Source organism: Oncorhynchus keta, chromosome 14 (genome assembly GCF_023373465.1).
Source record: "Oncorhynchus keta strain PuntledgeMale-10-30-2019 chromosome 14, Oket_V2, whole genome shotgun sequence".
Lineage (NCBI taxonomy): Eukaryota > Metazoa > Chordata > Actinopteri > Salmoniformes > Salmonidae > Oncorhynchus > Oncorhynchus keta.
The window spans coordinates 11120087-11134867 of record NC_068434.1 but is presented as its reverse complement, the minus strand read 5'-3'; the positions used below and the strand labels follow the sequence as shown (position 1 = coordinate 11134867).

General features: G+C 52.3%; 1 protein-coding gene across 1 annotated transcript in view; it reads right to left on the bottom strand.

Annotated features, from left to right (window-relative positions):
- Positions 1–13: 13 nt before the first annotated feature.
- Positions 14–14781, bottom strand: part of pdlim5a (PDZ and LIM domain 5a) — a 142262-nt gene continuing 127494 nt past the window's right edge. Inside the window, exons 14-18 of the mRNA XM_052461102.1 lie at positions 9576–9780; positions 7647–7827; positions 4297–4417; positions 3580–3695; positions 14–3071 (exon numbers count right to left, since the gene is read on the bottom strand). Of these exons, the coding sequence (XP_052317062.1) occupies positions 2979–3071; positions 3580–3695; positions 4297–4417; positions 7647–7827; positions 9576–9780 (716 nt within the window). The 3' untranslated portion in view covers positions 14–2978. The remainder of the gene's footprint in view (positions 3072–3579; positions 3696–4296; positions 4418–7646; positions 7828–9575; positions 9781–14781) is intronic.

The window sequence follows — 14781 nt, the reverse complement described above, 5'->3', positions numbered from 1 at the left end:
AAAATACAAGTGATTGAGTCAAATTTCATTTTTTATTTTTTCATTTAGATTACATCATTATGCATTGAATTATGTGGTTCTCTTTATTCAGAAGACATAAATACAACCCATTGAGGGCCATGGTGGTGATTACATGACTCTTGTTAAAACAATGAACAGGAAGATGATTCCACTACACTATGCTTTTAAAGATGCATTATGTCATTTTTTGGGGCAACCTGACCAAATTCACAAAGACATGTGAGTTATAGATCTGTCATTCTCATTGAAAACAAGTCTAAGAAGCGTTAGATGTTTTCTATGTGTGTTATTTCTATGCTTACCATTCTTATGGTTTGTTTTTTGCTTCTTTTACTTTCAGTTCTGTACACCAGCTTCAAACAGCAGAAAATACAATATTTTTGGTGATGGAAAATATATTTCACAGCAGTTTAGATGGTACAATGATGCTCTACACAATGATACCTTGTTTTGTCACATAAAAAGAAATTAGGTGAACTATTATCATTTTTGCAACCAGCAATTGCATATTTAAAGGTGCATATTGCACCTTTAAATATGCTTTTACAGGAATATTTTCACATCAATCTAATTAAAATATAATATCTTAATTGATATGTTAAGATAACCAATAGGATTTGCAAAGAGAGGACCAGTAATCCTCCTCATGTGATTTTCACAAAAAGGGTAATAACCTAATTAGAATGTTATTTACCTTATTCTTTAGTTACCTTAGTTCATTTTTTTAATAATTTGATTGAGATAGACTAGTGAAGAACAGACAGGAAATGAAGTACGGATGGCGAGGCAGAAAGGCAGCGGGTTGGATTTGCACACATGCCGACTCCGGTAGCCTACGGTGGGTTGTGTCTGCCAGTATCCACGACACAGGCCACTTAATGTGAACGTTAAACCCTGTGAGAACCAGTGTTAGAAGATGTGCGGTGCTAAGTCATTCATGTAACAGTGACATATGCCATATGACAGGCCATACAGTTCAATCCAGTGCTAATTGAGACCGCTGAGGTCAAAAGAGAAGGGTTGTTACACTCCATTACCAATGACAGGATTTCAGGATGTGAGAATTACAGTATGGACCAATACCTTACTTTAACCTTTTGGACATTTTAATAATAGCAAACTGTGAAATAGAAGATATATAATAAATCAAGAGCTAAATAAACATTTATTTTTATTTTTATCACCATTGAATGACTTGGTTTATGTGACTTGGTTTACTCCTTGTCCTCTGTACCGTTCATCCATATCAACAACAACAATATTCTATTATTAATTCTGTTGAGACGGAGTGATAGTGAAGTTAGATTAATACCAAGAGGCCACAGGCGGTTGGTGGTACCTTAAATGGGGAGGACGGGCTCGTGGTCATGGCTGGAGCGGAATAGGTGGAAAGGTAATAACAACATCAAACACGTGGTTTCCATGGTTTCCATGTGTTTATGTGTTTGATACCATTCTATTCACTCCGTTCCAGACATTATTATGGGCCGTCCTCCTCCTCCCAGCAGCCTCCACTGCAAGAGACTTCAAGAGACTTCAGGGGAAAACAGACTAAGGAAAATGTCTTGATTTGTCCCCTCACTCTTCAGTTTTCTCTCATCCTCTCAGTGTAGGCATTTTCCGAGGGCAATGAAACAGCTACCCTGTTTTTTTGGTCTTGCCAATTATATTGTCAAGGGAGACATGACATCACAATGAGTTACAAGGAGTTGGCATGATAGCAGAAACAGACTGGAACTCAGACTATAAACAGCCCCTCAAAAATATACTTCTTTTACAATCATTATTTCTCAAATCCCTTCATGTACAGTATGATGGGTAGCCAACAACAACAACAATTTGGCTTATGGAAACGGTAATAAAATAAGTTGAATGTAGATTCTATCACGTTGGTAGAAATGATATCAAACAGTCAAACCACCACATCTAAAAGCAGATGTTTTTTTGGGGGGGAGGAAAATTCCATGTATGTATTTTTTCAACTGGGACCAATTCTAACAGTTGAATGCACCATGGGCATGAGCATGGTTTTAGCTTTAACGATATCCCCTCTACCGCTTTTCAAAACACTGTATTCTTTGAGATGTACATGTAAAATATACACATCGTTGATTCTGGCCATTCAAAACTCAACAAACGTATCGTTTTAGTCTAGTCTCATTACGAGAGGCATCTTGCTCATTACAGCATACAGAAGAATGGTAGAATGGCACAATACTCCTAAGAAGGGAGGGGGGAGTATACATGGATAGATTTATAGACAATAGAAATAGGAGTATAAGCACCCAACATATGACTACATATTCCCTATCATACTTGACACAAAGCAGGAAACAACACTTTATCGCCAGAGCTAAACACCTCAGTTAGATAAAGTCCAGAAGATCAGAGTGATCTCCATGGATACAACCATGCTCTGGTCAAGAGTAGTGCACTACCTAGGAAATAGGGTACCGTTTGGGATGTATCCATGGAGATCCCTCTGATCTTCTGGACTTTCCCTGACTGAGGTGTTTAGGGGATAATCCAAATACCATCAACAGTCAAAACATAAGTTCCCCGTCAAGCCAAGCCTGCTTCCTCCAGCTCTCCTCTCGCCATCTGCTCCTTCTTCCTCCAGCTCTCCTCTCGCCATCTGCTCCTTCTTCCTCCAGCTCTCCTCTCGCCATCTGCTCCTTCTTCCTCCAGCTCTCCTCTCGCCATCTGCTCCTTCTTCCTCCAGCTCTCCTCTCGCCATCTGCTCCTTCTTCCTCCAGCTCTCCTCTCGCCATCTGCTCCTTCTTCCTCCAGCTCTCCTCGCGCCATCTGCTCCTTCTTCCTCCAGCTCTCCTCTCGCCATCTGCTCCTTCTTCCTCCAGCTCTCCTCACGCCATCTGCTCCTTCTTCCTCCAGCTCTCCTCTCGCCATCTGCTCCTTCTTCCTCCAGCTCTCCTCTCGCCTTCTGATTCTGTCCTTGCTCAGATTTTCACCACACTATGTGCATGTTTCCTGCACAGAGGCTTGTCCATTTTGGAGAAGAATGCTTGACCTTCCAGAGTGGTGCAGCAGATCTGGAACACAGACATAGACACAGATACAGATACAGACACAGATACATGTGCATATAATTAAGCAATAAGGCCAGAGGAGGTGTGGTATATGGCCAATATACCACGGCTAAGAGCCGCTCTTAAGTACAACGCAATGCGGAGTTACTGGATACAGCATTTAGCTGTGGTATATTGGCCATATACCACAAACTCCCGAGGAGCCTTATTGCTATTATAAACTGGTTACCAATGTAATTAGAGCAGTACAAATAAATATTTTGTCATACCCGTGGTATACGGTCTGATATGCCACGGCTGCCAGCCAATCAGCATTCAGGGCTTGAACCACTCAGTTTGAAAATACATATAATAACTATATGCCATTTAGCAGACACTTTTTATCCAAAGCGATTTACAGTAGTGCATGCATACATTTTCGTATGGGTGGCCCCACTGAGAATCAAACTCACACCATGCTCGACCAACTGAGCCACACAGCAACACACATACACTGCAAGATCTAACGTACCACACACACAAAACAGGTGTCATGCCAGGTGAAGCCCAAAGCCTCCAAGAACTTGTCCCCTGCCTCTATGGGGAACTCGCAACCATGGCAACCGGTACCAAAAAGGGAGTAATAGTCTGAAAAAAAGAGAAGAGTTAAGAATTAAACTCAGACTACTACTGAACTCAGACTACTACTAAACTCTAGACTTCTCCTGAACTCTAGACTACTCCTGAACTCAGACTACTCATGAACTCTAGACTACTCCTGTACTCAGACTACTACTGAACTCAGACTACTACTGAACTCAGACTACTCCTGAACTCAGACTACTCCTGAACTCAGACTACTCCTGAACTCTAGACTACTACTGAACTCTAGACCACCCCTGAACTCTAGACTACTCCTGAACTCTAGACTACTACTGAACTCTAGACTACTACTAAACTCAGACTACTACTGAACTCTAGACTACTACTGAACTCTAGACTACTACTGAACTCTAGACTACTCCTGAACTCTAGACTACTACTGAACTCTAGACTACTACTGAACTCTAGACCACTCCTGAACTCTAGACTACTTGTAAAACTGAAAAATCAGTCAGCCTGTGTGCGTCCCAATAATATCTCCTTAATCCTGAAGAGTACACTTGTTCACTACTTCACACACATCTTGAACACGGAAGGGAAGTGGGAGGAATGACAGATAATTGAGACATAGTCTATGTGTGTTCACCTCTTTCACAGTAGGGCTCTCCATCCTCCAGGTGAAAGGTGTTGTTCCTGATGGGCTGCTGGCACGATGCACACAGGAAACAATGGATGTGCCAGGTCTGTTTCAGGGCATTGATCACTTCCTGCAAGGAAATCACAGACAATTACTAATCCAGTAAGTCCAGCTCATTATTACAGAGCCTTGTCAGTGACAAAGCGACATGCGTGTACCCTGTATCTACCCTGCGTGTATCTACCCTGCGCTCTAATTGACCTTTCCCCATCTAGCATTTCTACTGATCTATAGGAAGGCAAGGCTGCCAGGTACTTATGGCCAGGCTACCGGGTGTTAAATGCCAAGCCGCCGGGTGATAAATGCCAGGCTGCCGGGTGCTAAATGCCAGGCCGCCGGGTGCTAAATGCCAGGCCGCCGGGTGCTAAATGCCAGGCCGCCGGGGCTAAATGCCAGGCCGCCGGGTGCTAAAGCCAGGCCGCCGGGTGCTAAATGCCAGGCCGCCGGGTGCTAAATGCCAGGCCGCCGGGTGCTAAATGCCAGGCCGCCGGGTGCTAAATGCCAGGCCGCCGGGTGCTAAATGCCAGGCCGCCGGGTGCTAAATGCCAGGCCGCCGGGTGCTAAATGCCAAGCCGCCGGGTGCTAAATGCCAGGCCGCCGGGGCTAAATGCCAGCCGCCGGGGCTAAATGCCAGGCCCAGCCGGGTGCTAAATGCCAGGCCGCCGGGTGCTAAATGCCAGGCCGCCGGGTGCTAAATGCCAGGCCGCCGGGTGCTAAATGCCAGGCCGCCGGGTGCTAAATGCCAGGCCGCCGGGTGCTAAATGCCAGGCCGCCGGGTGCTAAATGCCAGGACGCCGGGTGCTAAATGCCAGGCCGCCGGGTGCTAAATGCCAGGCCGCCGGGGCTAAATGCCAGGCCGCCGGGTGCTAAATGCCAGGCCGCCGGGTGATAAATGCCAGCTAAATGCCGCCGGGGCTAAATGCCAGGCCGCCGGGTGCTAAATGCCAGGCCGCCGGGTGCTAAATGCCAGGCCGCCGGGGGCTAAATGCCAGGCCGCCGGGTGCTAAATGCCAGGCCGCCGGGTGATAAATGCCAGGCAGCCGGGTGCTAAATGCCAGGCCGCCGGGTGCTAAATGCCAGGCCGCCGGGTGCTAAATGCCAGGCCGCCGGGTGCTAAATGCCAAGCCGCCGGGTGCTAAATGCCAGGCCGCCGGGGCTAAATGCCAGGCCGCCGGGTGCTAAATGCCAGGCCGCCGGGGCTAAATGCCAGGCCGCCGGGGCTAAATGCCAGGCTAAAATGCCAGGCTACCGGGTGCTAAATGCCAAGCCGCCGGGTGCTAAATGCCAGGCCGCCGGGTGCTAAATGCCAGGCCGCCGGGTGCTAAATGCCAGGCCGCCGGGTGCTAAATGCCAGGCCGCCGGGGCTAAATGCCAGGCCGCCGGGTGCTAAATGCCAGGCCGTGCTAAATGCCAGGCCGCCGGGTGCTAAATGCCAGGCCGCCGGGTGCTAAATGCCAGGCCGCCGGGTGCTAAATGCCAGGCCGCCCAGGGGGCTAAATGCCAGGCCGCCGGGTGCTAAATGCCAGGCCGCCAGGGTGCTAAATGCCAGGCCGCCGGGTGCTAAATGCCAGGCCGCCGGGTGCTAAATGCCAGGCCGCCGGGTGCTAAATGCCAGGTGCCGCCGGGTGCTAAATGCCAGGCCGCCGGGTGCTAAATGCCAGGCCGCCGGGGCTAAATGCCAGGCCGCCGGGTGCTAAATGCCAGGCCGCCGGGTGCTAAATGCCAGGCCGCCGGGTGCTAAATGCCAGGCCGGGGTGCTAAATGCCAGGCCGCCGGGTGCTAAATGCCAGGCCGCCGGGTGCTAAATGCCAGGCCGCCGGGTGCTAAATGCCAGGCCGCCGGGTGCTAAATGCCAGGCCGCCGGGGCTAAATGCCAGGCCGCCGGGTGCTAAATGCCAGGCCTCCGGGTGCTAAATGCCAGGCCGCCGGGTGCTAAATGCCAGGCCGCCGGGTGCTAAATGCCAGGCCGCCGGGTGCTAAATGCCAGGCCGCCGGGTGCTAAATGCCAGGCCGCGGGTGCTAAACGCCAGGCCGCCGGGTGCTAAATGCCAGGCCGCCGGGTGCTAAATGCCAGGCCGCTAAATGCCAGGGGGTGCTAAATGCCAGGCCGCCGGGTGCTAAATGCCAGGCCGGGTGCTAAATGCCAGGCCGCCGGGTGCTAAATGCCAGGCCGCCGGGTGCTAAATGCCAGGCCGCCGGGTGCTAAATGCCAGGCCGCCGGGTGCTAAATGCCAGGCCGCCGGGTGCTAAATGCCAGGCCGCCGGGTGCCAGGCCGCCGGGGCTATGCCAGGCCGCCGGGTGCTAAATGCCAGGCCGCCGGGTGCTAAATGCCAGGCCGCCGGGTGCTAAATGCCAGCCGCCGGGTGCTAAATGCCAGGCCGCCGGGTGCTAAATGCCAGGCCCGGGGGCTAAATGCCAGCCGCCGGGTGCTAAATGCCAGGCCGCCGGGTGCTAAATGCCAGGCCGCCGGGTGCTAAATGCCAGGCTGCCGGGTGCTAAATGCCAGGCCGCCGGGTGCTAAATGCCAGGCCGCCGGGTGCTAAATGCCAGGCCGCCGGGTGCTAAATGCCAGGCCGCCGGGTGCTAAATGCCAGGCCGCCGGGGGCTAAATGCCAGGCCACCGGGTGCTAAATGCCAGGCCGCCGGGGGCTAAATGCCAGGCCGCCGGGTGCTAAATGCCAGGCCACCGGGTGCTAAATGCCAGGCCGCCGGGTGATAAATGCCAGGCAGTTAGGTGCTAATTTTTACACATCTGATCGTAGAGCTTTTCTCCAGTTCTCCTTTCTTCTCTGCAGCGCATGACAGAGCTTAACACACACACTGATTTCCCACCATTCAGCTGTGAGAACTGGGGAGGTCATAGGGGGATAGACTAATGCTGGAATGAAGGAGGGAGAGGAATACGAAGGGATTAAGAATGAGGGAGTGAGAAAATGGGTTAAAGACAGAGGTAAGCTGGTTAGAAAGGGTGAGAAATAAAAAAAGAGTGGACAAGTATGAAGAATAAAGGGTTGAAAGAGGGTGAACGTGTGACGGGGGAAAACGAGGCCTCTTAGTGCCCAGTCGTGAATTGTCACTCCCATGTTTCCTCAAAGCCACTCTGTCCTTTTCACGTCAGCATTTCAATCCAGTCAAAACAGAGAGTCACAGAATGATTGACAGCCCTTGGTAAAGAACCTGAGTTTTTCCTGGTCAGGTGACGCGGTCAGGAAAGACTGTGACGCTAACTGAAGCTGGTTAGCGGTAGAAAACCCTGAGTAGATCTAGCTTGCCTCGTAGGATACCCCTCAGGACTTACCCCCAGGATCTTCATCTGGCAGCGGCTACAGGAAGGTGCGAAGAAGTCCTCGTAGCAGTGTTCACAGTAGACCGAGCCTTGCTCCTCCACGAAGCCAATGTCTGCCAGGGAGATCTGGCAGTGGGCGCAGTTAAACTCCTCGGGGTGCCAGGACTTTCCCATGGCCACCAGGAATGGGCCTCTGGAGGAAGAAAACAGGTTTCATTCAGTTTAAAGGAGCATGATTGTATATCTCATAGGCATTATATTCAGCATCATACCAGTGTCTACATACTGTATGTGAAAGCCGAAAGGTTCGTAGTTTTGAAGTAAAAACTATAAGAAGAAAAAGTCCTAAGCAGATGACTCCCCTTTAAGATGAATTAAGTTCAATTGAATACAAATTACTCCCCTTTAAGATTAATTAAGTTCAACTAAATACAATGAAACTTTCACATTAGCATCTGAAGCAGCATTTTCTATCATACTCCCAGTTTAACTCTAACCCTTATTTTCCTTAACCATCACTGTTTTTACAGCAGTACATTTAGCTACTGTAATGTCAACAAAGCCTATTCACCGGCAAATAGGATGATTAGCTTATATGGGAAAACAACTGGGGGATATTTAATGCACACAATGGTCACTCTAAACTGTGTCGTAACCGACACTCTTTAGGCAGGAGCGGGATCTGCTACCCTATCCTCGGGGTGCAATGTAAGCCAACACCAGAGGAGATAGTCTTAGCTACCGGCCAATAACAGGCTGTTGAGAGCCATGAACTGTAATTAAGATGAGGAGAGAACCAGTGTCTGAATCCCAAATGGCACCCTATTCCCTGTGTAGTGCACTACTTTTGACCAGAGCCCTATGTTTTTTCCCTATGGGTCGTGGTCAAAAGTAGTGCACTACATAGGAAAACAGTGCCATTTGGGAGGGAGGGAGGGGAGGGAGGGAAGGAAGGCAGGAAGGAAGGAAGGAAGGAAGGAAGGAAGGAAGGAAGGAAGGAAGGAAGGAAGGAAGGAAGGAAGGAAGGAAGGGAGGAAGGGAGGGAGGAGGGAGGGAGGGAGGGAGGTAAAGGGATGGAGGAGGAGATCGAGAGAGAGAGAGGGCGTGGGAGAGAGAAATGGAGAGAAAGAGGGCGAGAGAAAAGAGAGAGAAAGACAGCGAGAGAGAGAGAGAGAGGAGAGAGAAAGACAGCGAGAGAGAGAGAGAGAGAGGAGAGAGAAAGACAGCGAGAGAGAACAGAGAAAGAAAGAGAGCGAGAAGGATAGCAAAAGGGAGAGAGAGAGAGAGAAAGAGAGAGAGGGAGAGAGAGGTGTGTGCTGTGTACTATTTTCATTCATATTTTGGAATGATATAAGTGATCATATTATGTTTAGTTTAATATTGTAATTCTATTGAAATGGCTTTCAAAAGGCATTTCCCTCAGGCTCCAACTCTGTCCTGTGCTGTATGGTCCCCAACAAACAAACTAGAGGTGGGATAACCTACAAATGATCAACACCGGCCGAACCAATCAGTTATCGAGGGCATTCTACTAAAAAAAATATAATTTGCATTTACTAGAAGAATGTTATGTTCGAAATGAAAGAAGTCTGCTAATAGGCTATTGCTAACAGAACAACTGATAGCTACAACATTAAAATAAGTAGTAATAGTTTTAAGATTAGTATAAATAAGTAACTGGTCAATTGTGATACAGACTTTTGTCCATATTCCCCATCTCTAACACTCTCCCTCTTTCGCTCGCTCTCTTTCTCTCTCTCGCTTTCTTTCTCTCCATGTTTCTCTCTCGCGCTTTCTTTCTCTCCATGTTTCTCTCTCTCCCCCCCTCTCTCTCTCGCTCTCTTTCTCCCCCCTCTCTCGCTCTCTTTCTCTTTCTCTCGCTCTCTTTCTCTTTCTCTCGCTCTCTTTCTCTCCATGTTTCTCTCTCTCCCCCTCTCTCACCTGATGTCCATGTTGCAGTGGCCACACATGGGCGTGCGTGTCCCTGCAGGAATGTGTTCGGCCATCTGCACCAGAGTGTCCTGGTCTTTGGGATGGGGCTGGGGGGCCGGCCTCTCTGGGACAGGGCCCTTAGGGAGAACATTGGTGGTGCCGTTCCCCCTCACCCCAAAACATGTCTGAAGGCCTGGTTTAGGGAAACCTGAACCTACAGAATGACAAGTGGGTGGTAAGTTTACGCACTCATTCATTTCAACACAATCTACACAGAGTTCAGACACAGCTCAGATAGAGTTCAGACATGTTGAATGATGAATCATGAACATAAACATGTTGGGGGACTTGGGGGAGGAAGTGTGTGAGTGTGTGGATGAGTATGCGCACACGCATGCATCCCTGCACTTCTAGGTCTTTGTGTTCCAGGTGTCTTTTTGTTTTGTGTTATTCTCTGAGTTGACCTCTGAGTTGACCTCTGTGACCAAGTGACCTGGTCTAGGCAGCTGGCCGGATCAGGGAGGTAAAACCAACAGCACCAGTGAGCAAAACACAGAATCAATTGTTTCAAGCAGCAAGACATTCCAACAGCTCGCTGGAACACCTGGCCTAACAAGCTCCCCTTTGATCCCACTTTGGGGCTCCAGAAATGGTACAGTGTTGCAAATGCAGCTGGGATCGGAGGTCGATCGAAAGCGCTCAGACATTGCAGACATCGCAACAGGCAGACTAATCAGGGGTATTGAAATGAACGCACAGCAGCAATCGATCAAAGTCACGGACAACAGTGACCTTCTTTGTCATGTCAAAACACATTAGTGAAAGAGAGAGCCTGTAAGTCAGTAGTTCTTAAGGACTAGACAACTCTAGTGGCACAGTGCTTGTTGGATTACTGTGTGAACTAGGCCTTTATTGGCACAGGTCCGAAGCAGCATAGCGTTCATGTAAAACCTGGTGGGAATGAGGTTGAGACTGGGGATGGGGATAGAGTTGGGCTGGGGATAGAGTTGGGCTGGGGATAGAGTTGGACTGGGGATGGGGATAGAGTTGGGCTGGGGATAGAGTTGGGCTGGGGATAGAGTTGGACTGGGGATAGAGTTGGGCTGGGGATAGAGTTGGGCTGGGGATAGAGTTGGGCTGGGGATAGAGTTGGACTGGGGATAGAGTTGGGCTGGGGATAGAGTTGGGCTGGGGATAGAGTTGGGCTGGGGATAGAGTTGGGCTGGGGATGGGGATAGAGTTGGGCTGGGGATAGAGTTGGGCTGGGGATAGAGTTGGACTGGGGATAGAGTTGGGCTGGGGATAGAGTTGGGCTGGGGATAGAGTTGGACTGGGGATAGAGTTGGGCTGGGGATAGAGTTGGGCTGGGGATAGAGTTGGGCTGGGGATAGAGTTGGGCTGGGGATAGAGTTGGGCTGGGGATAGAGTTGGACTGGGGATAGAGTTGGGCTGGGGATAGAGTTGGGCTGGGGATAGAGTTGGGCTGGGGATATAGTTGGACTGGGGATAGAGTTGGGCTGGGGATAGAGTTGGGATGGGGATAGAGTTGGGATGGGGATAGAGTTGGACTGGGGATAGAGTTGGACTGGGGATAGAGTTGGGCTGGGGATAGAGTTGGGATGGGGATAGATTTGGGCTGGGGATAGAGTTGGACTGGGGATAGAGTTGGGCTGGGGATAGAGTTGGACTGGGGCTGGGGATGGAGTTGGGCTGGGGCTGGGGATGGAGTTGGGCTGGGGGATAGAGTTGGGCTGGGGATAGAGTTGGACTGGGGATAGAGTTGGGATGGGGATAGGGCTGGGGCTGGGGATAGAGTTGGGCTGGGGATAGAGTTGGGATGGGGATAGAGTTGGGCTGGGGATAGAGTTGGGATGGGGATAGATTTGGGCTGGGGATAGAGTTGGACTGGGGATAGAGTTGGGCTGGGGATAGAGTTGGACTGGGGATAGAGTTGGACTGGGGATAGAGTTGGGATGGGGATAGAGTTGGGCTGGGGATAGAGTTGGCCTGGGGCTGGGGATAGAGTTGGGCTGGGGATAGAGTTGGGCTGGGGCTGGGGATAGAGTTGGGCTGGGGATAGAGTTGGGATGGGGATAGAGTTGGGCTGGGGATAGATTTGGGCTGGGGATAGATTTGGACTGGGGATAGAGTTGGACTGGGGATAGAGTTGGACTGGGGATAGAGTTGGACTGGGGATAGAGTTGGGCTGGGGATAGAGTTGGGCTGGGGATAGAGTTGGGCTGGGGATAGAGTTGGACTGGGGATAGAGTTGGGCTGGGGATAGAGTTGGGCTGGGGATAGAGTTGGTCTGGGGCTGGGACTGGGGATAGAGTTGGTCTGGGGCTGGGGATAGAGTTGGTCTGGGGATAGAGTTGGTCTGGGGCTGGGGATAGAGTTGGTCTGGGACTGGGGATAGATTTGGTCTGGGGCTGGGGTTAGAGTTGGTCTGGGGCTGGGGATATAGTTGGGCTGGGGCTGGGGATAGAGTTGGACTGGGGATAGAGTTGGGCTGGGGATAGAGTTGGCCTGGGGATAGAGTTGGGATGGGGATGGAGTTGGGCTGGGGCAGGGGATAGAGTTGGTCTGGGACTGGGGATAGAGTTGGACTGGGGCTGGGGATAGAGTTGGGCTGGGGCTGGGGATAGAGTTGGTCTGGGGCTGGGGATAGAGTTGGGCTGGGGCTGGGGATGGAGTTGGGCTGGGGCTGGGGATAGAGTTGGGCTGGGGCTGGGGATAGAGTTGGGCTGGGGCTGGGGATAGAGTTGGGCTGGGGCTGGGGATAGAGTTGGGCTGGGGCTGGGGATAGAGTTGGTCTGGGACTGGGGATAGAGTTGGACTGGGGCTAGGGATGGAGTTGGGCTGGGGCTGGGGATAGAGTTGGTCTGGGACTGGGGATAGAGTTGGACTGGGGCTGGGGATAGAGTTGGGCTGGGGCTGGGGATAGAGTTGGTCTGGGGCTAGGGATAGAGTTGGGCTGGGGCTGGGGATAGAGTTGGTCTGGGGCTGGGGATAGAGATGGGCTGGGGCTGGGGATAGAGATGGGCTGGGGCTGGGGATAGAGTTGGTCTGGGGCTGGGGATAGAGTTGGTCGGGGCTGGGGATAGAGTTGGTCTGGGGCTGGGGATAGAGTTGGACTGGGGCTGGGGATAGAGTTGGACTGGGGCTGGGGCTAGAGTTGGTCGGGGCTGGGGATAGAGTTGGTCTGGGGCTGGGGATAGAGTTGGACTGGGGCTGGGGATAGAGTTGGGCTGGGGCTGGGGATAGAGTTGGACTGGGGCTGGGGATAGAGTTGGGCTGGGGCTGGGGATAGATTTGGGCTGGGGCAGGGGATAGAGTTGGTCTGGGGCTGGGGATAGAGTTGGACTGGGGCTGGGGATGGAGTTGGACTGGGGCTGGGGATAGAGTTGGTCGGGGCTGGGGATAGAGTTGGTCTGGGGCTGGGGATAGAGTTGGACTGGGGCTGGGGATAGAGTTGGACTGGGGCTGGGGATAGAGTTGGTCTGGGGCTGGGGATAGAGTTGGACTGGGGCTGGGGATAGAGTTGGACTGGGGCTGGGGATAGAGTTGGTCTGGGGCTGGGGATAGAGTTGGACTGGGGCTGGGGATAGAGTTGGTCTGGGGCTGGGGATAGAGTTGGACTGGGGCTGGGGATAGAGTTGGACTGGGGCTGGGGAAAGAGTTGGACTGGGGCTGGGGATAGAGTTGGACTGGGGCTGGGGATAGAGTTGGTCGGGGCTGGGGATAGAGTTGGTCTGGGGCTGGGGATAGAGTTGGACTGGGGCTGGGGATAGAGTTGGACTGGGGCTGGGGATAGAGTTGGGCTGGGGCTGGGGATAGATTTGGGCTGGGGCAGGGATAGAGTTGGTCTGGGGCTGGGGATAGAGTTGGACTGGGGCTGGGGATAGAGTTGGACTGGGGCTGGGGATAGAGTTGGTCGGGGCTGGGGATAGAGTTGGTCTGGGGCTGGGGATAGAGTTGGACTGGGGCTGGGGATAGAGTTGGACTGGGGCTGGGGATAGAGTTGGTCTGGGGCTGGGGATAGAGTTGGACTGGGGCTGGGGATAGAGTTGGACTGGGGCTGGGGATAGAGTTGGTCTGGGGCTGGGGATAGAGTTGGACTGGGGCTGGGGATAGAGTTGGTCTGGGGCTGGGGATAGAGTTGGACTGGGGCTGGGGATAGAGTTGGACTGGGGCTGGGGAAAGAGTTGGACTGGGGCTGGGGATAGAGTTGGACTGGGGCTGGGGATAGAGTTGGACTGGGGCTGGGGATAGAGTTGGACTGGGGCTGGGGATAGAGTTGGACTGGGGCTGGGGATAGAGTTGGACTGGGGCTGGGGATAGAGTTGGACTGGGGCTGGGGATAGAGTTGGGCTGGGGCTGGGGATAGAGTTGGGCTGGGGATAGAGTTGGGCTGGGGCTGGGGATAGAGTTGGTCTGGGGCTGGGGATAGAGTTGGTCTGGGGCTGGGGATAGAGTTGGTCTGGGGCTGGGGATAGAGTTGGACTGGGGCTGGGGATAGAGTTGGACTGGGGCTGGGGATAGAGTTGGGCTGGGGCTGGGGATAGATTTGGGCTGGGGCAGGGATAGAGTTGGTCTGGGGCTGGGGATAGAGTTGGACTGGGGCTGGGGATAGAGTTGGACTGGGGCTGGGGATAGAGTTGGTCGGGGCTGGGGATAGAGTTGGTCTGGGGCTGGGGATAGAGTTGGACTGGGGCTGGGGATAGAGGGATTGGTCTGGGGCTGGGGATAGAGTTGGACTGGGGCTGGGGATAGAGTTGGTCTGGGGCTGGGGATAGAGTTGGTCTGGGGCTGGGGATAGAGTTGGACTGGGGCTGGGGATAGAGTTGGTCTGGGGCTGGGGATAGAGTTGGACTGGGGCTGGGGATAGAGTTGGACTGGGGCTGGGGATAGAGTTGGACTGGGGCTGGGGATAGAGTTGGACTGGGGCTGGGGATAGAGTTGGACTGGGGCTGGGGATAGAGTTGGACTGGGGCTGGGGATAGAGTTGGACTGGGGCTGGGGATAGAGTTGGACTGGGGCTGGGGATAGAGTTGGGCTGGGGCTGGGGATAGAGTTGGGCTGGGGATAGAGTTGGGCTGGGGCTGGGGATAGAGTTGGTCTGGGGCTGGGGATAGAGTTGGTCTGGGGCTGGGGATAGAGTTGGTCTGGGGCTGGGGATAGAGTTGGTCTGGGGCTGGGGATAGAGTTGGGCTGG